Source organism: Malaclemys terrapin, chromosome 4 (genome assembly GCF_027887155.1).
Source record: "Malaclemys terrapin pileata isolate rMalTer1 chromosome 4, rMalTer1.hap1, whole genome shotgun sequence".
In the NCBI taxonomy this organism is placed as follows: domain Eukaryota; kingdom Metazoa; phylum Chordata; order Testudines; family Emydidae; genus Malaclemys; species Malaclemys terrapin.
The window spans coordinates 141,820,514-141,844,114 of record NC_071508.1 but is presented as its reverse complement, the minus strand read 5'-3'; the positions used below and the strand labels follow the sequence as shown (position 1 = coordinate 141,844,114).

The 23,601-nt window shown below is 37.5% G+C and overlaps 1 protein-coding gene across 10 annotated transcripts in view; it reads left to right on the top strand.

Annotated features, from left to right (window-relative positions):
• Window positions 1-23,601, top strand: part of KIAA0586 (KIAA0586 ortholog) — a 110,530-nt gene that overhangs the window by 67,209 nt on the left and 19,720 nt on the right. For 6 of the 10 annotated variants that reach the window (XM_054027960.1, XM_054027963.1, XM_054027964.1 and 3 more), the window contains 9 exons: window positions 501-685; window positions 1,445-1,592; window positions 2,208-2,433; window positions 2,991-3,229; window positions 4,245-4,321; window positions 8,003-8,137; window positions 8,643-8,814; window positions 12,152-12,294; window positions 13,947-14,034. In XM_054027960.1, the coding sequence (XP_053883935.1) occupies window positions 501-685; window positions 1,445-1,592; window positions 2,208-2,433; window positions 2,991-3,229; window positions 4,245-4,321; window positions 8,003-8,137; window positions 8,643-8,814; window positions 12,152-12,294; window positions 13,947-14,034 (1,413 nt within the window). Of the gene's footprint in view, window positions 1-500; window positions 686-1,444; window positions 1,593-2,207; window positions 2,434-2,990; window positions 3,230-4,244; window positions 4,322-8,002; window positions 8,138-8,642; window positions 8,815-9,754; window positions 9,907-12,151; window positions 12,295-13,946; window positions 14,035-23,601 lie in introns of those variants that run through there. The other 4 variants (XM_054027966.1, XM_054027962.1, XR_008444890.1 and 1 more) reach the window with 3 other exon arrangements.

The window sequence follows — 23,601 nt, the reverse complement described above, 5'->3', positions numbered from 1 at the left end:
ACATGTGGAGGTGAAGAAAGGGGTCATCAGGCCAATAAAAGCAAATTACCCTGATTAATTGATAAAGAACATTCCACAAATGGGCCAGCTTTGCAAACAAATTCTGGTAGACCTCCTTCCATGCAAATCGAAGTGCAGCTGCGCATTGTACTTTTGCTAGACTACAAGGGTGACTGTCTTTATCTGTCTTGTGAAGAATGGCATATCAAATAAATGCCTGTCTTATAAACATACATAAGAGAGAGACATAGGGACTCCCACAGTCTCACCTCCGCCCTTATACTGACTCCCTCTGCGGCCTTCAACAAGTCATCTGCCTCAGTTTCCTCATCTGTAAAATAGGAATAATACTTTCTCACGAGTGCTTGAGAGTTCATTAATGTATGTAAAGTTCTTTGAAGATGCAAATTGCTAAGCATATTGTTATATCTTTGCAGTATGATACATTCCATATCAAGAAGTAAAATTTGAATTTGGGTTTTGTGTGTTTTCTTTTTTAGTTGAGGCAGCAGGTGGTGGAGGATTTCAGCTCTTTGTCAGTGCTGGTGTGCCAGTGAACTCAGAAATGATTAGTCATTTTGTGAATGAAGCTCTTACTGAGACTATTGCCGTCATGCTGGGTGACAGGGAGGCTCAGAAAGCAGTTGCTGCTGCAAATGTTCTTCAAAGCACAACGGTCTTGCCAGTAAGAGTGAATTTTTTTATCGTTTCCAGTTGTGGTTATGCAGGTGTTAAGATTTATTTTTTTAATCCTGGATTTTGGTTATGTGCAATCTGAAGACATTGAAAAGCGATTCTGAATCAGAACAAGCATGTTGTGGCTTCTTAGTTACAGTAAGTCCCAATCAGTAACAAGATTTAAACCAATTTCACTTTTCAAAACTTGAGTTCTTTTGCAGTTTGCTACATTTATTTTTAAAATGCTGTGCACATAAAATTGGTCTCTGAAGGAGGGGAATAGTAATATTGGGATTTGATTATCCATATTTAAGGGAGTTATCCTACATTTATCAATCTCCATGAGTGCTTTATGGATGAGGGTGTGGAGGACCAAACTTGCCTTGTTTAGGATGTGTAGAACTTCAGTTATGTCCTCTGGTGGCAGCAATTCTGAACAAACTTAGGAGAGACAAGGTTACATGGAGAGCAGAGTTATTTATTGGTAGAGACAAATTTGCTTCCTCTTTTGGTGGAGAGAGGAATGACTAATTCCAACAGGCTGCTGACTGAAACATTTGATCACTGAATGAAGGCACCTTGTTGTACCTTGAGCCAGGATTTCTGACTTCTGACACTGTGGAGTCTGATCAAGTTATCTTCAGATAAGGTTTTTCAAGTCCTCTTGCTTGCTAGGAAGAGTCCTAGGAGGATATTTAAATGGAAAAAACACTCAGTGTTACTGGATTTTCAATGATATGTCTTTTTCTTCTTTTATTTTTTTCAGGAGTCTGTGGTGTCTACTCCATTGGCTACACCACCTCATACCCCACTTCCTGAAAAAGAACCAACTCCAGTAAAAACTCCAGTTTCTTCTCCATCTGTGACAGAAATTGGTGGAGATGTTGGGGAACAAGAACAAATGACAGAAAAAGGTATTGAAAATGGTCTTTAAACATGAGATGGAACAAGTGTACTAACATCTATTGACTTTAATTTATGGCATGGAATATTTTCTCCCCCAAAGATACTATCTCTGAGAATAACCACGGTTGGGTCTGTGTTTCCACTGAGAGAGCAGGTGGAAACTCACATAGTTTAAAAGGTTTGAGCTAATTTATTTAAAATATATGCTTTTTTGTTTTCCATTGGGCATCAGTTGTGCCTTGACCAGACAGAATTTGCATTGGCATTGTCTCTGGGCATCATCCCTTTTCCTCTCACCATGTCAGAGAAATGGCTGACCTTTTGCGTCTTTATCTATGCCTAATGTTGTTAAATCCATGTTTAAGCATCCAAATTAGATTGGGTTGGCTTTCAGAAGTGCTGAGCACCCACAAATCACATTGAAGTCAATGGGAGCTGCAGGCAATTGTCTAATCCTGCTAAATGCTAACCATTTATTTAAATTAGTTTAGTCCCCACAACTACTGGAATGTTTTCAGGTAAGATATGAAAGTCTTATGAAACAAAATAACTTGACCTTGCCTGAGGATTACTTGTTGTTTTACTTGTCAGTCTGAATTTTGTGATTGATTTCTTATGTGTAGGATTTGACATTCCAGCTGCCACTACTCCTATTGGCACACCTGCTGCTACTCCAGTTGATACACCACCTAGAGTAACTACTCCAAGCCCTCCTGTATCAGAACATGGCTCTGATGCAACAAGAATGGGAAGCCCAAAACCTCCAAATCCATGGGGTGATGCTGAACTTCCTCTGGATGAGGAAAAACTCAGTCCTTTGAATGAAGAAACTCTCCATCCAAGAGCTGTGTGAGTTATAACAATCAATATATTATCTAATTTCTCTTCAAGTAATTTTGCCTTTTTTTCCTGTATAATAAATAACTTTAGGGACATACTGTATGTATATATCATGAAGTGTTGGGATAAACAATTCAGTAAATAGACTAGAAGGCTGATTTATATAACAGGTATAAGAAAATCAGGACCTCCTCCAGATTTTATCAATACTTGTTTGTAATCGTATTTGACAAGATATTTAGTAAGCCGGTTCTTGTCACAACTGCTAGTAACAGATTTTGCTCTGTTGAAGTGCTTTTTTGTTATCGTTTTACCAAATGGGGAGTTATTTTTGCTGCTATGTTAATGGAAGTAACTTCTTTATGACAAAACACAATAAGCAAATTTTTAGATAGATAATTAGAGCTCATTGTTAAGGTTATTTTTTTATTCAGATCAGTCCATTAAATACTGTGCTCCTTCTTTTAATAAGAGCATTGTAAATTAGAATTTCTTTACAATGTTGAGTTTAAGATTTAGTGCAGTGTATTTTGGTGCAGTAACAAACTATTTTCTTACATTTTTAGGGTAATGTCGGTGGCTAAAGATGAAGAACCAGAGATGTTGATTTTACCTTCTCCTGAACCAATTAGACACTTTGAGTCACTTGCTTGTGAACCAAGGGTTCCATCTCCTGTGCATACTCCCAGTTCTGGCCCATCAACACATGAAAGCAGCCTAACTCTCACGGAAACAGAAACTGCAGACAAGCCTATCTCCGAAGGCGAGGTCTTATTTAGCTATGGACAGTTGGTGGCTGCAAGAGGTAATTTAACTTTCAAGAATCTGTTTAGTTTAGGGTTGGTTTAAACATGTTTTTCTTTGCTGTTCATGTGAAAGTTACTCTCAACATTTAATAGGAGAGCATATTTTTTCTGGTAAGCCTACAGTGAGAGTGTACTGTGTCTGTACTCCTTAACTTTCTGTTCAAGTTTCTGGGCACATGTAAGATACTTCATCATTTTTTCTCATCTCAGAATGAAATAAGTGTTTGCTTATGAATTGTAAATAAATGAAAGAAAATAATTAAACTAATTAACTTAATCTTACTGACGTAAGAACTTGTTTAGTTTATTCCAGGGGGTCTCACAAGAAATTTTTTGGTGGCCTCAGAGTGTGGCCACCAACTCTTGCTGGTGGCCATTCTGGCAATTTTTCCTAAAATACTCAATTAACATTAGGAAAACAAATAAATATGTGCATGTACGTGTCCAAATCATTGTAATTTATTTATGTAGGGTTTTATTGCAGAATCAATAATAAAAATAATGTACAGTTGTCTCTCTTTTTTTAACTGAACCTAAACAAAATAGAAACAATGATGTGCTTTGCGTGTTGTTGTCTTTTTTGTTGCTTTTTTCTTTTCTTTTCTTTTTTTAGGTTTGCTAGCTAGTAAGTCTGTTTCTGTGAAAAGTGATATTTCTATGTTTGTTAACACGGCTTTGCCCCCATAATCACTGCCCAGGAGGCTCTGGCCGCACGAAAAGCCCCTAGTGGCTGTATGGCTGCGTTTTTGAAATGCTGGATTATTCTGTCTTGCACAAGTACCAGGAACAAGTTGTAATGAAGGCACATTTTTTACATTTCCAAAGTCTCGGAATGTTTTTGTTGTTGACTAAAAATCTGTTCTTATGAGTGAGAGACATTTGATAGATAGAAATTTGTAACCTTATTACAGCATTATGCTGCAAACAAGGAAAAATATGGCATTAACTTGCGTGTCATAAAAATGGATATTTTCTGCTTGTAACTTTAAAAAAACCCACAATTTTTATTTTCAGCGTTAGCAGAAGGAGGACTGTCTCTTCCAAACCTCAGTGAAAGTTTAACTAGCACGCTACACGATGCAAATGAAATGGTAAGGAAATAGTTGAGTAGGAAATTGAATTTAGCATAGTACCTTAGCTGGAGAAGTTTATTAGATAAGATGTTCTCTGATAAACTTATCCACTTATTTAAACTTCATGAAAGAAATGGACTGCTGAGCTATAAAATATTGAAGAGAATTCAAACTTCCAAAGAGAAAATATACAGTTCATACAAATTAATTCATAAGGCAGTTACACATGAATAGCACCCACTATATTTTAGAGAGTCCTTTTAAGAGATCTCTTTTCCTACTGCCTTGCTTGGAAGATTTTCATAGTTGGATTAAAAGTGGAATTACTCAAACATTTCATCTAATCTGTAATACATACATAGCACTCAAACAACTTATATGAAATACAGTATTATTTACCCAAATTTCATTTTTTTCCAGTTAAATGATATATTAAGCAAAATGGCAAAGCATTATTATTCCCCCTGTCATATGATACTTCTCATCACATGTAACTTACTAAAATGAAAAAAGTTTATTTTACTCACTTTTGATTCTAGTTAAAATATTTATTTAAAAGGAGTTTCGTACTTAAAGAATGGAAGAGTTTGCCTTTATCTTTTCTGAGTAGAAACATGTTTTAGAAGTGAGTTTTCTGGCACAATTCCTATTTCTGTTACAGGTCACCCCTAATAATTTATTACACTCTTCTTTTAAAAAAGAAAAGAAAAAAGAGCACAGCAAGTTTTTTAATACATCTGAGCACAAGTCCCAGAAGCATTCAGAAAACAGTGACTCCTGGGGATCTGTCTGCATGTACTGTCACTCTGATCTCAGTTCCTTTCTTTAGGCTCACTTCTGTGCTCCATATTTTTAATCTGTTCATATTTATTATATAGTTTGTAATTTGTTGGGAGTGCGGGGTGGAAGGGTGCGTGTGTGAGAAAGAGAATCTAATTGTTCAGTCTGATAGTGAAGACCAGGTACAATTTTTCACACTTGGGATTGAAGTCTTCCCATCCTGGAACACTTGCCTGATGATTAAAATCTTCCTTGTGAACTAAATGTTCATATCCATAAGGGAAGATGTGCACAGCCCCTGTGATCGCTGTTCTTTGGATATTTCTAGGATTTGCATCACCAGGTGGTGCACTCCCAAGACTGGTTCTGCAGAGACAGGTTCTTTCTTTCTTTCTTTCTTGTATGTCACACGTTCCAGTAAAACGTTTTACATACTCATACCTCACATTTCTGAAACTAGAAACTTCAAAGTTGTTTTGTGCTATGACTTAAGTCTCTTTCAGGCATAAAAAGTCAAGTTTGAAGAAAATCTGTCTAGTAGACCTAAAGTTGTGAACGTCCAAAGGCTACATTTCACTGCATCTGTATTTTGGAGGGTTGAGACATCTTAAAGCTAAACTGTCTAGAACATTCGGTGCATTGGGACTGGCTCTGTTCAATATCTTCATTAACGACTTAGATATTGGCATAGAAAGGACGCTTATTAAGTTTGCAGATGATACCAAACTGGGAGGGATTGCAACTGCTTTGGAGGACAGGGTCATAATTCAAAATGATCTGGACAAATTGGAGAAGTGGTCTGAGGTAAACAGGATGAAGTTTAACAAAGACAAACGCAAAGTGCTCCACTTAGGAAGGAAAAATCCATTTCACACATACAGAATGGGAAGAGACTGTCTAGGAAGGAATACAGCAGAAAGGGATCTAGGGGTTATAGTGGACCACAAGCTAAATATCAGTCAGTGTGATGCTGTTGCAAAAAAAAGCAAACATGATTCTGGGATGTATTAACAGGTGTGTTGTGAGCAAGACACGAGAAGTCATTCTTCTGCTCTACTCTGCACTTATTAGGCCTCAGCTGGAGTATTGTGTCCAGTTCTGAGCACCGGATTTCAAGAAAGATGTGGAGAAATTGGAAAGGGTCCAGAGAAGAGCAACAAGAATGATTAAAGGTCTTGAGAACATGACCTATGAAGGAAGGCTGAAAGAACTGGGTTTGTTTAGTTTGGAAAAGAGAAGACTGAGAGGGGACATGATAGCAGTTTTCAGGTATCTAAAAGGGTGTCATAAGGAGGAGGGAGAAAACTTGTTCACCTTAGCCTCTAAGGATAGAACAAGAAGCAATGGGCTTAAACTGCAGCAAGGGAGGTTTAGGTTGGACATTAGGAAAAAGTTCCTAACTGTCAGGATGGTTAAACACTGGAATAAACTGCCTAGGGAGATTGTGGAATCTCCATTTCTGGAGATTTAAGAGTAGGTTAGATAAATGTCTATCAGGGATGGTCTAGACAGTATTTGGTCCTGCCATGAGGGCAGGGGACTGGACTCGATGACCTCTCGAGGTCCCTTCCAGTCCTAGAATCTATGAATCTATGCTAAACTGCTTCAGTTTTGAGGCACCTTTTAATTTCTTGTAGGTTTAAATTCTTACATGTATTAGTGAAGTTTTAAGATGCTTTAGCTGACTTCTGCCTCAGCTTGGCTGCCCCTTGCCTTAGTCCATTGGCTTGTAAACTTTCCAAGCCAAAAAGCTGACAATTTTTTAAACATTTTCTCCAGAAAACCCTAGGACTTTCCCTCTATGACTGTGTGATGGCTTGTAGAAGGAAGATCTTGGAATATAGACTAGTAATGTGTACTGTTGTACTATTACATTCAAGCCAAAAAAAAAAAATTCTTTAAGGGAGTGGAAGCAAGTACCTCTTGATGAGCAGCCTATGTGTGAGGGCATACCCCTCCAATTGCACTCATTATCCTGAGCAAAAAAACCAATTACTAGCAGGTTAGCTATTTCAGTGAAAAGGGCTATCTGTTTCTGGCTGGCTGCATGGTCTTCCTGTGTTGGTGTTCCACCACCCCAGGTTCTCCGTAGTAAAGGCAACATTGGCTTATCAGTCCTGCCAGTTTCATGTAGCTGGCTAAATATCCAGTCACCTACCTGCAAGGAGTGGTTAGTAAAAATTTGCTTGAAATTCTATTACCCGTGTCTACTCTGCTCTGCTGGGAATGAAGAGTTTGTATGGAGACAGTCTTCCTCTTAAGCCTTGGGTGAACAAAAAAACAAACAATAGAAATATTTTCATGTCAGTGTTCATCCACATGAAATTACTGAAGATTAATGAGTCAGGAATCTGAATGTATATTTTTGCATTCTTAGCATTTTGGCTAAGAACAAGTGTAGTCAAATATTTGGATGCTAATATCTAAACTGTATTGTTATATTTATTAATCCTATTTGGGTTATTGCTGACTATGTTCTCTGTGTATTTTAAATCAACCTTTGTACTTTTGGATAATTTAAGCACTATACGCAGATGTACAGACACTCTTTTCTTAACCTATGTATTATATAATTTTAACATTAGCTTTATTAATAATTTCAATACCAGATTCTGCATCTGGGCTATATTATGCATTTGCTGGGGGATAGGATTTTATGGTCTAATAGGTCTTTTCTGTCTCAAACTGTTAAGGTCTTGTGTATCAAAATTCTTAATATATTGATTGTGCCCTTCTTTTGCTAAAGAGAGGAAGCTTTGCTGCCAGTCTCCCTGTTATGAAATGTTAGTACTTTTATTACAAAAGTTTTTAATATTGGTAACTGTAGTAAAAGATGGAGACGTTTTATAAAAATAATGTACAGTTAACTCTACACTAAGGATGCTCTGACTACTAAAACATTTTTTAATTTTGTTTTAGGATTACGATCCTCCCAGTGAAGGGCAGGTCATGAGAAGACCCCATAGGGGATACCACAGAGATCCAGTTCTCTCTCTTTTTGCTAAACTAAATCAGGCACCAGTTGCTTTACAAGAAGTAATTTACCACTCTGAGGTATCTTATTTCCTTTTCATTGCTATTTGGAATTAAAGCAAAAATACTAGGCATTCTGAAATGATATTTTATGATACAAAGAAGGTAAAAAATCTGAAATTTCTTTTGCTTATGGAAAAAAGAAAAGTTTTATCCAACCTCTTGCCCTAGAAGGAAATTCTTCTGTGAAGAATGCTGGTTCTACTCCAGGCTTCTAAGTACTTAAAATTCTCTTCCATTTATAATCAATTTTTCTGCTGTACGTAACATCATATATACCAGTCTCCACTATGTGAACATTTAGAAGTATTCCAGAAATGTCTGGCCATGCTTTGTCTGGCCATTTTGAAAGGGCAAGAAGTTTATGGCAGTCACGTGTCAGTCTTTCAGGTTGCAGTCTTCTTTACATCATAGGTAGTATAAAGCTATGTACATGTATGTTAAAGAATATTGTATTTAAACAGTATTACATAGTTTGAAAGAGAGCTGTTGTGATTCATTGAATGTGTTTCTCTGTTTTCTCTAGGATTCTGATAATAGTGTTGGAGAACTTAGTGAAGGCCAAAGACCTAGACTGACTAGAGCAGCAGAAAGTATTGTAATGGGACATTCAGTTTATACAGACCAGGTGACTGGCCTGGTTACTGAACAGAGACCCCACCGTGTACCATCACCAGGAGAATGTGACAGGGTTACAGGTATAAGCTAGAACATGATCTTTCCTCAGTATTATCTACTGGAGACCATGATGGAATGGAAAATGTGTCCGAATGTAGTGCGGACAGACTGGAACTGTGTTGAGCACATTTTTTTTGGAACATGGTGTTGAACACCACCTGGTATGATGAAGGGTCTTGCATACTGTCTCTGCTAGGTGTTGAAAACTGCCTTTTCCCACATTAGTGGCTAAAACATTTTCAAACCTATTGAAGGGAGGAGGGTTCTTGATATTTGTTGCCAATAGTTGGTCATTTTTCTAGTTAAGCTGCACTTGCTGTTCCCCCCACATCTCCTACTGGGAGAAAATAAGCCCATATTCTCCTCTCTGAAATCTTTCATAGGAGGAGGGGTTAGATGGAAGGAAGTTAGTGATCTAGTTGTTCCTTATGAATTGTTATAAGTCTGTTTTCCGTTTATGCTGGCAATGGCCTTAACTGATTCCATCAGGCTTCCAGTTTTTCCATCTCCAGTAACTAAAAACCAAGGCACCTCTCTTTACCTCAATCTGGATTGTGTCTTTCCCAGTTTAGCAGGGTGGAGTTTGAATGTTTTGGCATGTCTCAAGCAGCATCTTCAATCTTGTTGGTGACATGTGGCATTCACTAAAGGATTACGCAGTATTAAATAGAATAGTGCCAAATGGTCCTTTACTTACACAAAACCTAGTTGTCACGTGTCTTCTGTTCTTTACGGGTGAATTTAATTACCGTAAATGCTAGATTAACAAACAGTCCTTGAAGCTAAAGTCCTTAAAACTGGTATAGTACTGGCAGTGCAAGCTTTTACATGCTGCTTGCCCCCTCTCTCTTTTTGGTACTTGTATTGCCTCCATCACCATCGTACCTGAGCACCTTGCAGTCTTTAATGTATTGTATCCTCAAATATTCCTGTGAGATAGTGCTGTTCTGTCATTCCCAGATGTTTTGCAGATGTGGAGCTGAGGATCAGAGCCAAAGGGGCTTGCCCAAGGTCATGCAGGAAGTGTGGCAGAGCTGGGAATTGAGCCCAAATCTCTGTAGTCCCAAACTAGCACCCTAGCCACTGGCCATCCTTCTTCACCTTGGCTCTACGTAAGCTTGCACAGGTTTAACTTAAGTTGCATTTTTTTAAACTGATTTAAATTGGGGCAAGTTTGCGCATAGACATTCCTATTTCAGTCAAGTCTGGTTTATTTTGGTTTGGCTTAAAACCAGATTAGGCTAAACTGACATTCTGAAACCAAAATAAGAGTGTCTACACACAACTTTGCACTGATTCAGCTAAATCAGTGTAGTTGTACTAGTGCAAGCTTGGGTGTAGACAAGACCAGTAACTCTAGAGATGAGAAGGTAATTCAGTTTACATATTGATTTTAAACTTTGACACCTCTGAGGCTGTCAGGAGAGGAGCAACTGTTGCTTTTTGGGATCATGACTTTTTGTATTGTGGACATTTGTCCAATAGGAAATGGACAGAGATGCCAACTCAATTGACACATTTCATGTAATCACTCTCAGCTAAGAGCTTTTGGTCATTGTTGACTTGGACCAGGTTTGAATTGGTGTTCTCTAGGATAAATTGATCCTTTAAGGCAGCCATTTTGTTGTCTGTCTCTGAATCACTTCTATTTCTGCTACGTCATTTTTGATTAAAGTGGACGCCATTCCAAATGGGGATGTACTATTGTTTTAGATAATATTTCCAGTGTTATTTTTACATCCCTTTAATACATTGTAACTTTCTGTTTGCATTTTGACCGCCACTGAACATTGAGCAAAGCTATTCAGAGAGCATTGCTAAGAAAATAACCTTCTAGGAAAGCTGCGGCCTACTTCTGACTTAAACAGTATTTTAGTACTAAGGAGAAATAAAAGATCTTGTTTCCTAATAGCTTTGGCAGTGCAACCAAAGACAGCACAAGTTAAAATAATCTCTTCCAGGAAAAAAATGGAACTATTGATGATCACCTTTGAATTGTTGCCATTTTTCAGCTAATTCCTCAGTATACCTAATGTGTTGTGTGAATGGATCCATCCATCAGTCTGTCAACAGCTAGGGTTAAGTGCCATTTTTCTTACAGTCTCAGCGCCTGTGGTGTAGTCTACAAGAGTTATATTTAACAGTAAAACTAAATAACCATTACATCACCTGGCTGTAAAGGGTCATCTATTTCCATGCGTAACTCTACATGTGCATACTGAAAGCCGTGAATTGTCAATCATATCCTCTTACAATAGGTATTGAACTTGTACATCAAAATGAGTCACTTGCTTGTTACTGATCTATCTTAGATTACTGTAGGCCTTAGAAATATATCTTCAGTCTTGTGACCTGATTTTATTCGTATAATAGAAACTTGATGTCTGTTCCAAGAGCTTAGAAATTATAGTGTTGCCTACTTGACTCACCGTAAAATAAAGGTCTATCATTATATATCTCTGTATTCAGTGCTTAATAATTTGGCTATAAAAATTAGCCACAGGCTGAAATATGTCATACAAAGTCTCAGCCCAAGCGCAATATTTTACACTAATTAGGTTTCGGACTAGTGTTTGAGTTTTGGTGAGATAACTGTGGTCTACAAAGTTAGTTCATGCACTGTAAGCATACTTTTCATAAAGATGCTTAATGTACATGCAGGCTGCACAAGTGTGATAAACTGTATGGATTACATAGCAAATTACTTTTTTTTTTTTTTTTTTTTTTTCAATTACTGTTCATAGGTTTATATTTATTCACACAGTAAAATGAAACACTTTAATGAAGAAGCCTTTCCAATCTCTCATTCCATTAAGAGGAATAAAGCTCATTAAGTACATAGTGACATGATGAACTGTAACCCCTCAGGAGCCACCATTAAGGTCTACCCAAGTTAGAAAACTACAGATCATAAAACTGTTTCCCTCACTTCCATTGAGATTTTTTCTTTCTCCTTTCATCAAGGAAAATTAAAAGGGTATTGTTAATTAGCTTCTGCCTAAAATGTTACCAACTTTAAAATTATTTTATACTGATGGAAAGCCTGGTGAGTTCTAAATACCAATTTAAAAAACCTCACATTGAACAACTTAAAAAAACCCTCATTACCCCACCACACTGTACAGAGAGCTCTGATGTTGGTACATACACAAAGAAATAAAAAGAGCCACCACCTTGTTAATCTGAGCTCTACTGAAAACATGAGTGGGTAGAGAGAGAATCATTCACTTCATTATGGAATGTCTCATTGATGAGCCTAGGTACAAACATGAGGTAGTTGGGAGACTGTGGATCTAATTTGGACTTATCAGGGATTCTTTTTCCCCATTAAGGTTTGTTTATGTTTTATAATCTCAGCAGAACTTCTTGGAGATGCTGCAGATGTTAGTCATGGTCCAATGAGCATGGCTGAATTGGAGTCTCAGCCACTCTTAAACCCTGCTCCTCAAACAGCACAAGCAAATGACAGACTAACATCTCTATCAGAAGATCTTCCAAAGGTAAAGTATGCATAGCATTTGTGCATTGCTTGTAAATGGTTAGGAACTCTGTTGCTGTTCAAAGCAGCTAGATAAAAAGAGCAAGTGCAGGAGGAAAATTTACCTTTTAAATTGATGTGGCAGGCAAAGGTACAGTGCAGGAAGTCAAGTATCAGGAGGTAGCCGTGTTAGTCTGTATCTACAAGAACAACAAGGAGTCTGGTGGCACCTTAAAGACTAACAGATTTATTTGGGCATAAGCTTTCGGGAGACTCTTCTAGACCACAGGTCAGCCGTGGACACCTCATCCTCCTGCAGTGATATGTTGGCCCACCCTGTGCTAAACCCGTGGTAGCCTAGTACTCAGATAAGGTGATGGATACCTAAGATAGATAGTATCTTAGAGCTTGTACTAACTAGTTGGCTCCAGAACCCCCAGTAAGTGTTTCTTCTCTGAGCTCATCAGTCATTGCAAATGGGTTTCTCAAGGGACAGGGACTAACTTTGTATCTTGTACGCCATTGAGCACTTCGCAAACAATATCTGTGGGGGTCCACCTGAAGTGGATGTCTTAGCTCTAAGCAATAAAGCAGGGATTTTACAAGAACAAGTTACTCCTTACCTTTCCTTCTTTTAGTCTTGGGGGCAAGATATCGCTACTGCTTTTCCTCCGTGTCCTCTGGAGAGACTCTCTGCTGACTAAAGTGTATGAGCCTGAGCTGCAGCCAAAATCAAGGAAATTCTATTATTATTTTATAGTTATAGTGCAGTAGCATCCAAAGGCCCCAAGCAGAATTGGGCCTCAAATACATATGAAGACAAGTCTCAGTGAATGCTTTTATTCAACTATTACATGAACAATGTAATTGATAAACTGGATTTAGCATTTTTCTCAGCTAATTCTTAAACTCTGTATGTTTTCATGTTTCTTTGCAATCTACTTCCTACCATGCTCTGCATTTCTTATGGACAGTCTGTTTATCTAACAGGATGGCTTTGTGCCACAGTCCCTGCCCCAAAGAGCTTACAATAAAAATAGACAAACGACATATGAAGGGCGTTGGTAGAGGGGATGTAACTTTGTATATACATTGCATTTTTTGTTATAAGAGTGAACTATCCTGATCTGTCTGTCCTTCAGCTTAGTCAACTGATTTATCTAAGTGTTGTGGCAGAGATGGGCCTTGAGGAGGATTCCAAGAAGTGGTCTTAAAGACTACTTCACTCTATACCAGGTTTTCAATTTAGAGAAAGCAGCTGAATTTTTTTTCCTCCAAGAACCTTCAATTCCTGTAAACAAGAGAAAGAGGAAGTTCCTTGTTGCAGAGAAATGAGACAAAGGAACCCCTGACAAGTTGTCCCTGTCACATCCTTTGATTAAAAATTGAGGACCCCCGTGTCTTCAGCTGTAAATGGGGCATGCTCATCTCTACTGACTACATGGGAATCACATCAGAGAACAGCTTGCCATGCTGTTTGTTGTCAAAGAAAATAAATGGTTACAAAAGGCAAATTAGGGTTGAATTCTTTGAAAATTGAAATGGAGACCAAGAAGTTATGAATCTTTTCGCAATTCTGCGTGCTAAGTAAATAGTTCTTAAAACTGCATTTGTATTTATTGTATTTTTAATAAAAATCAGAATTATAACATGGTTTTAATAACTGATATACAGAAGCAGAGCCAGAAGGTTGTGCAAGTTGAACCAGTACAATCCCGAGTCATTCGTGTGAGAAATAAATCTGAAGTAACACAGCAGCAAGGTAAATCCATGTCTTTAAGCATCTATTCTGATATTAAAGTACAGGCACTGAAATCTACCGCTCTGTTTTGCTCTTCATACACTTTTTTACTGTAAATTTCTATATTTGATACCTATTTTTATCACAACTGAGTCCAAACAGTATCCAGGTGTCTATATACATATATAGGTCTCTGTGTACACAGTTCTGATCCAGTTTGGATGAGCAAGGTATTGTTGGAATCACTTAGTTCTATCGAGAAACAATCAGAACTCTTTGGATCAAATATTTATTTCTTATTTTAATGTTTCTTAGCCAAGAGCTTTACAATATACAAATGGTTTTAGTTTACTGAACTGTGTTAGTCCCAGTCGCCACCAAAAATGTTGTTGTTATAGCAGCAGAGCATATGCTGTTGCTCAAGAGAGGATGAAGCAAAGTTAAGGTCAGGGGAAGATGAAGAGAACAGAGCAGTACCAGTTATGCCTGTTCTGAGACAGTGCCAGCTAATATATAATACAGAATTATTCTTACCCAATATAAAGTGCTATATCATCTATGGATAAATGTGCTATAGAAGAGATCATTTTGATTATGATTGATAAAAGTATTATGTAGATGTATTTCAGATATACTATGGGTCAACCTGATATTTAGCTAACATGCTATGGGCAGATTATTGCTATATTTTTTACTGAGACATATAATTAATGTGTTTTACAACTGGATTAGACATAAAAATAAGGCAAAACTAAAAATTAAATGCAAACACTTTTGTACATGGAAGTCTTAAGGGTTCACAGTTAAATTTGGCATCCATGTTGGGTTTTTTTAAATTTAACTTTGCTGTAGCAATGTTAATTAAGACACGTAGCAATTATTATAATTGAAGATACTCTTATGTCCGAAGTTAACGTTGCTGTAGGTACCTTAATTTCTGCATTCATTATTTTTAAAATTTTAACTGAAATCTCAACACTGTATTAACAAATACCTTTTGCATTTAATATTTACAAATGTGTAATCAAGTTATGCAACTTATTAAGATATTTGCCTCAATAATTTATTTACAGAAGTTTGAAACTGCCTCTGTAAATCATCCTCTTTGAAGAGCCCTGTGCCTACAATTAACCTCCTCATACTCCTAGGACTTGGGGGTTAAATCCATAACAGTGGGCTTAAAAAGATAGTTATGAATGATCTAAAACATTGCTACTGTGCATACATGATAGGAAAGCTCATTAAATCTGAGTGTTTGTACTTTTGAGAAATGTGCTGTGCATGTGAGCATTGTGTCCTAAGTGTACATTTAGCAAAGTATGCCTTGGCGGTTTAAGCACACATTCTACTTTAAGTCAGCTAATTAGGGACTTTTTTAGCCCTTTCCATTTAAAAAATGCAGAAAACTAAAGGACTAAAACCCATGTGGAATCTAGAGAAGGACGGTATAACTAGTGTATTTTTCCCTGATTTTCACAAAACTCAAAATGTCTTAAGGATTTTGCTCACATTTAAATAAATAAATAAATAAAAAATCGCCTTTTGACCAGAGACCAAATGGAAAGTCTCAATGCGAGAGTCTCAGAATGTGAATTTTGCAATAGTTATGGATGAGCACATAAAAATGGAGGAGGGGAGTTGTCTGGCATCCTTTCTCCTCCAAGCCCCTCCCTGCAACCAGAGCCACCCGGTCTTTCTGCTCTCATGTCCCCAAATCAGACAACAGGCCTATTGCTCCTCTAGCAGTGGTAGGAGTCTCTTCAAATTGAGCCCTTAGGAGAGGGAGCAGAAGGAAGGGACACTTCTTTTAACACACACAGTGTCAGTGTTTTTTTGTGTTTCTGCTTCTGCACCAAATATTAGCAAAGTAGCATTCTCAGCCCTTGCTTTCCCCCAGGAAGTTGATGAAGGCTGGAAATGGGAAATACAGTTTTTAAAGTCCTAATTTTTTCTTTTAAAATTCAAAATAAAATATTTTGCTCTGTGAAATCTTTTTTTTTTTTTAATGTAGTTGGACAGAACAAAGGGCATGCCCCCGCACCAGTATCTCTGTGTTCCTATCTGTACGTTTGACCACAAGATGGCAGAAGTCAGTTTTCTTTAGGAAGAAAAAAAGTTATTCACCAGTATAATTTAAATATTATTCTGTGTATGCATGTTTAATAATCCAATAAAAATCAAAAGGATTACAAACTTAAACTGTTTGTCACCTTAAAGCCGAAGCTTTGTTGACATCAGCTTTATGGGACCGAACCATCATATTCAATGCAGAAGTTAAGTACAAAGGATCCAAATTGGCGCGAATCTTTGAAAAGGGGAAATGAAGACCTGGAAAGCTATAAACATATATGGGTTTAAATAAATACAGCATTTAAAAACCAAGCACAGCTGTTCCTTTATAGGTGAACACATCCTGCTTATTAAATGTCAGTGTTAAGTGAATGCCTTTGCCAGAATTAGGAGGAACAATGATTTTTTGCATAAACATGTAGGAACGTTGCAGTTATTTTTGTATACCTTCTAGGAAGAGTGAGTGGGTTTTTAGCAGAACTCAGGAAAATCATAGCCCTGAAGCAGCTGAGGTTGGCTGGGGAGAAGAAAGAAAACAGTTTGGACTTAAATTTGTTAATGAAAAGCTTTTTGTTTTATTTAATAGATAGACACGAGAGATTAGATTTTTCTTTGGAATTTTATAATAAATGTATTTCTAATATAGCCTTCTTTTGTTGTTTAAGAATCTTTTGCAGTCCACATGGAACATGTGTTTTCTTTAGCTAGAGAAACTATGTAAAAATTGATAGGTTTCTTCTAATGAAAGTTGAAGTTCAGTAGGGGCTATTACAAATCTACAAAGTCATGTCTGAAAGAATAATGCCTCCTGGAAGTTAATAGCTGAAAATAAAGCTTGAATGTATCATTAATTTAAAATATGTATGTTCTCTAGACATTATGGAGACAGTGGTTGAAAAAATACACACGCTTTTTATATATATATATATATATATATATATATATATATATATATATATATATATATATATATATATATATATATATATATATATATATATATATATATATATATCCATTAATCTTTCTATCATTCTCTACAGATGTTTCCATAAATGTAATATGTTAATATATATTTTCACAAGCCACAACAATTGCTTCCAGAATACAAGAATTTTTAAGGCTTCCTTTAACAGAACCCTGAATTCTTAAATTGAATTAAATCCAGAAACAGGTGTCATGCTTGGATGTAATTCTTTTAATCTTTATCACTTACAGGTGAAGAACAAGAGTTAGATGCATCAGCATTTTAAATATTTTCTATAGCAGAAGTTCTCAAAATGTGGCCCACAAACCACTTTTTGGTGGTCAGCGGAAGACTTTTCTCATGGTAGTAACTCCTCCTCCTCCCTATTTCCAGCTAGTAAATTGTATTCATAGCTATAAATACATGGAAAAATTGTGAAAGTATGTAATTGCTGTGATTTCCACATGGATGTTGTGCACTTTTAAATGGGAACAGGTGGTCTGTGCAGTGGTGAATGGGAGGACAAGTGGTCCTCAAGACAGTCTATGAATTGCTTACATAACCCCTGTTCCACAATGAGTATGGGATCTTTCTTTCCTCAGGCTTGAATTTCATAATATTTCACAAAATTTATTTCTGTATTGACTATGATGAATGTAACTTAGTTTTGTTACTTTACTGTCATCTCTTCATCAGCCAGAAATTCCTCTGAGTTAGTTTTTCCAAGAACTACTGTGGTATGTGGCAAATCCCTAACGTAAATTAGTAGGAAGGGAGATTAGGATAAAGGCTAGAATTATTCCTTTTTTATTTTCCTTGGATATGGAACTGCTTTGGTCAAACTCTGTACAACTATTTATCTGAAAGTTTAGATTTTCTTTAATGTCCTTCTTGTTCTTTTTTGGGCTGGATTTCACTGGAGACTTTCACTAAAGATTTCTATAGTCACCCTGAAAAATAGTCCAATGAAGCAGGACAGGGTTGTTCTTTCACACTTTAGAAGTAAGACTAAGAAAACTCCTATTTCTACTTGACAACATGGGCTATCAGAATAGTTCAATAACCCACACTACATTTTCAGTTTCTTGATCTATTTGCTGAGATACAGCACTGGAAGTTGAAGTTATGAAATTGACCAGCTATAATTAAGGCAGTTTGTAGCCAATTTTATTTCAAGTAGAACTTCACATAATTTTTCTTGTTTATCCCTGCTCTGTTCTGTTCTATTTAAATTCTTATACTGCACCCATCAGTGATATCAGGATGCTAATCAGCAATATACAGCTAATATTTCTCCAACTTGTGATCTCCTTCACAGATCACATATTATGGTAGAGATTTTAAATGTACATAAGTCAGGAAACACAAAGCTGATTCCCAAAGCAACTATAATAAAACTCTGCCCCTTTGCCCACAGGTAGTCATTTGTTTAACACTAGGTGGTGTAAAAGCATAAAAGTTACTATGTGGTTGAGTTACAGTTGCTTTGGGAACAATAACTTTGAATTTCCTGACTTTTGTACAATTAAAATGTCAGTCATAGCCTGGCATTAACATTGTTTTATTCCATTCAGTTGCTTGGCTTACTTTTCAGGCATGAGAATAACTTGTGCTCCCTCACATATTAATTTGAATGTGGAATAACTGAAATACACACTGATGTGTATTCTACTGATAGGAAGTGGGAGGAAAAGGATGAGCAGCAGGGACTGCAGTGGGCAGGTAAGGCCTTGTAGGTCCCTCCTCGGGGCCCCAGCTTGGGAAAGATGCTCCCACCAACTGTCATCCCCCTCCCATAGGAGATTAAGCAGTAGGCACTGCCAGTGACTGCAGGGAGCATCTGAGGTCATTTGGCTTTCCATCCTAGGGAGTCCCACTACTTTCAGACACTTCCATCTGGGCAAATCGCCCTTGTGTGACACCTTGTATAATAATCTTGATGTTTTAGGAAATCTGAGTATTTTAAAAAATGAATTCCAAGTCATCCAATGTTGAATTAAAAAAACAAACAAAAAAAACACTTTTATTCAAATGCAAAAGAAACATCTGAAAAAACATGAGCAATAGAAGAACATGCAGCCCTACATTCCCCTATCTGCACTTGTTTTGATAGTTCAAAATCAGCTAAAAATTGACCAAACTTTCCAAAAATTGTCCCTTCTGAAAAAACAAGCATAAAGAACAGTCAGCTCAGGATGATATTCTTAGAAAATGTAAAAGTGCTTTAAAACAGTATAGGTGCTCTCAGGGCCAGTGCCCTCTCAACTATCACTGATGTGCTGTTAGCACAACACTTAGTGTTCAGACTGCTGCCCCAAGAACCCCAGAAATAATTTTAAGATCTACAAGACAAACTGGAAGTGTCTCTAAAAGGGGTGGGAGAAGGAGCGTTTGTAACATCACAGTATCTCGCATCATAAACTACAATGCAATGATATTGAAAAGGCTTTTTCTTAAAATATTGGGGTGAATGTTACGGATGATTCCTGGCATTCTGCAAGCCATTGCTGTGGGAGCTGGGACAAATAAATCATTGATACTAGCAGCAACCCCCCACTACCCCTTCCCCATACTTCCTGGGCATGTATTTTCTGGGATGTATTTTCAAACATTATGGGGCTGTGCATGTATCTCTTTTATTTTTTCCCTAGTAAGGTAGGTTTTTCATTTACAGTAACTTCAGGTAGAACATTTCCATGCCCGTTTGGTTGACCCTTCATTTACCATATTTCATTAGGATTAGATAGTTCTCACAACAGCCCTGCTTCATTTCTTGTACTCAGAGACTTCTCTGCCTCAGTCTGTTTTCCTGGTATTTTTTCTTAAGCCCTGTGTATCCAGAAGAGAGACTCCAGTACGAACATAGATTATTTGGGATGGTTGAAGAATGCACAGCTGCAATCTGAGAACACTTATTTTGGACAGTCTTCCACTTTTATTGTAGTTTATGTCCCTAAATGTGCATGGGTCAGGGAACTTCCAAGCAGGATTCTAATTAAGTGAATAGTTGTCTACATCTCACTGCACTTATGTGCTTTGATATATTTAGTTGGAAGGTTCTGGATAAGAACAAAGTAGTATTATTGCTCCCTCTGGCACTCCTTGTCCTACCAGGCACTGTGCACATGAGGCAACAGAGCAAGCAAATCCCTGTCCCTAGTAACTACTCTTAACCACTTGGAGCTAGTTCCAAACGTGTAATTAAGATTACCATCCATACTCCTAAAACAATTTTTATTTATTTTGGGGGGAGCCATTTTTAGGGTGCTTAGTTTCTGCTTGGGTCAGTGATACCTTACTTTTATCTTCTCCCTCCACCTGTCTCCTCTTCACCCCCAGAGGAGTTGAGCGGTCCAGATGGAATTTTACTTAGCTTCTTTTTGGACCTCAGCTTATCCCTCTTTGAGAGTTTGAGCACCCCAAGTGGCTGTCTGCCTGCAGAACTTTTGAGCTCCTTGTACTTTGAGTAAGTGTTGGATGACCCACAAAGGCACTTGTGCACCACAGGTGGGACTTGATCCTGCAGCTCCTTGGTCCCACTGTGAATGCCAGACAAACTCTTGGGTCTTCTGGATACTAACCTCACTCCCCTCTAGTCAGTCCAAAATTTGTTTGCCAAAATCATCTTTCTCACAGTGTATGTGGGATTCTTAAATATGCTAGCATCTGACTAAAGCAGCTTTGTGTTGTTGTTGTGATTTGCATGCACTTTTGGGAACTTACAGTAATTGCTGTTGCCTTCATTGTAAAGAGAGGGGAAAAAACAAAACAAAAAACCCTAGATGGGCACTGATCCCACTGGCACTGATCCTGAGTAATTCTGAATAAAAGCAGATGGTAGCAAGCTGGAGCGGCTGACCTGCTTTCCCCTTTCATGCATACATCGCTTACATAAAGGGGGGGGACACACAATTAATTGGCTTGGGCAAGCCACTTACCGGACAGACTCCCCATGTATTTAATGCTTACATCAGCCTGAGAGTTGTTTCCAGTTACTTTTCCCTACAGAGAAGAACTTTCTCACAATATCGCTTCCAACTCTGTGCCCATGGTTTTAAAAGAGAATTGACGTGCGTCAAATAAAATAAACTGCCCTTAACTGTTCTTTGGCCTGTGTTACTCAAAAGGTCAGGCTAGAGGATCATAAAGGTCCCTTCTGGGCTTAATTCTCATTTATTCTAAGGCCTCTTTACACCATTCTGAGCTTTACACCGATTTTAAGGCCCCCGTATAATGGCAGGGAGTTAGACTCCTAGGGCTGGATTCTCATTTAACCATGTCGCTATTCCTTTGGGTTACTAAAAAAAGTAGACTGAAAAGTAAATTGAGACTCTTGATTGGTATACCGGTTAGCTACAAGAGAGTGTGCGTTAATAGGTTCTTGGCACACGCTGTGCATGTGTTGTGAGGCACAAAGTTGTCCAAATGAGATGTGCATCAGCATTCTACAGAGTGCATGTCCTCGCTTGACTTATTGCTATCAGAGTATTTAAAACTAGTTTAAAATCAAGTTTTAGGGAAGATTATTATTTATAAACAAACATTTATATTGGAATAGTACCCAAAGACCCCAGTGTGTACATTGTGTGTACACCCACACATAGAGCTCTCAAGAGCTTGCAAACCTTCAGCTATGAAGAGATGGTTCATGGTAGAGTGATAAGAAAAAATGGTGGGGAAAACCTTATTTTCGCCATTTTGCATGTGTTCATTGTTTGGTCTGGGTTGTGGGGGAAAGCAGAGTTTGCTCTTTATAGTTCAGCGGCTAGAGAAACTCCAATATCTAGCTGTGAAATGAGTTACTTCTGCTTTCCTCTGCAGTGTATCTGGCTCTCCCTAGAGAGAGAAAGCTGGACATCTTTTAGCTTTACTCTACTTAAAACAGCCCCTAAACAACTCCCAAATCAACCGACCAAATCAAAATGAAAACTTTAAAGGAGTCCAGCTGGCTGTAAGTGAGGTGGGTTGGTGGGAGAGAAGTGGGGTGACCAGGCATGTTGATACAGGTAGCATAACCTGACTGATGAGACAGCTGCATTCTGGCTGCCTTTGCAGCTAAAACCTACAATATTTACAATGGGGGAAGTATATTTACATATTATGCCTCCCTAACCCATTAAACATAATTGGCTTTTTAAAAAACTTCTTGGTGATAAGTTTCCGTGTCCCTGCACTGGTGGTAGTTGGCGCACAGCTATAACATGACTAGAAAGACTAAACTAGCCGATTGGGACATGTATTTGAACAGTTGGCTTCATAGACATATTTGAACATACCTGTGCCAGGATATTCTGTTGCAAAAGGGCTAAACTTAAAGATGTCCTTGCTGTGCCCATACACTGCAGTTAGTGTTTTATGTGTGGATTTATTTATTTGTTTATTGGCCTCACTTCCCTGAGATTAGCCAGTGTTCCCATTTCATGCTGTGTGCAGAGCTTAGGTTTTCTGTAGCAGATTTGACATTTGAATGTTGAATGCACCAGATGATCGCAATAAATTGTTACAAAGACTAGCCAATATGCAAAAATACTTACGTCTCTTCCTCGCTCCCATTTGTCACATTTCTCAAAACTCTCTGCTCCTGGTAAATTTTCATGTAAGGTAACAATGTAAGGTGAATGTTATCCAGGATAACTTTCAAGTTAAGGGAACTATATAATTCAGACTGCAGCTCTGTCCATTAGCAATTTGTGGTGGTGTCAATAAAATAGTCTGCCAACGCTTCCTTTTCCCTAAAAATATTATAAGAACTGATAGCTAAAGAGCATAGCAGGCATGCGTGAGCTGTTGCTTGTTTCCCGATGTACAAATAGGATTAAATTTTGTAGCAAAGTCTGATCATGCATGCGAGTGTAAAAACTGATTATGCATTTTTTTCTTTAACAAAATTGGAATTTTGAAAGCAGAATATAAGAAAATAATTTTCATCTCAAACACATATTAGGTCAAAACTGCCTTTTGCTGTACTCATTAACAAGTAGAAAATATTATATTAAGTGGTGAAGAGGGCTTAAACCCTGAAGCTTTGTCCACTACTGTGTTCTGTTACTTATGAATTTTGCCATTTAGAAGAAAATAATTAGGAGTTCATATGAAAAAGCTAATAGACAATAATCTATTGTCACTTAGGGCACTGTTCTGTTTTTGTTTTTTAATCTTTAATCATGGTGTATTGCTTTAAAGCAGCAGCAACTCTTCTGCATAGTTCTGAACAGGCCAGAGAGCTACTGAGGAGGTTACAAAATAGCTTTCCAGTTCTGTAAAATTCAAATTTTCCAGTCTTTGGCTAGGGAAAGGCTCTGGGTCTCCTTTGTGTATGGCATTGCTTTGACATCCTATCAACTTTTATTCTTCGACATCAGACAGGCTTGTGGACTAAGTACAAAATAATAAATCATAAACTGTATATAGAAAACAAAATGAATATTGCACAGGTCATTTAGAGTCTGTTAAATTTCTGAGTCAAGACCACAAAATCAAGGTAGTTCAGACTTAATGTTAAAAATGTGGACTGGCCTGGTGACTTCCATCTTAACTTAAGTTGTTACAGA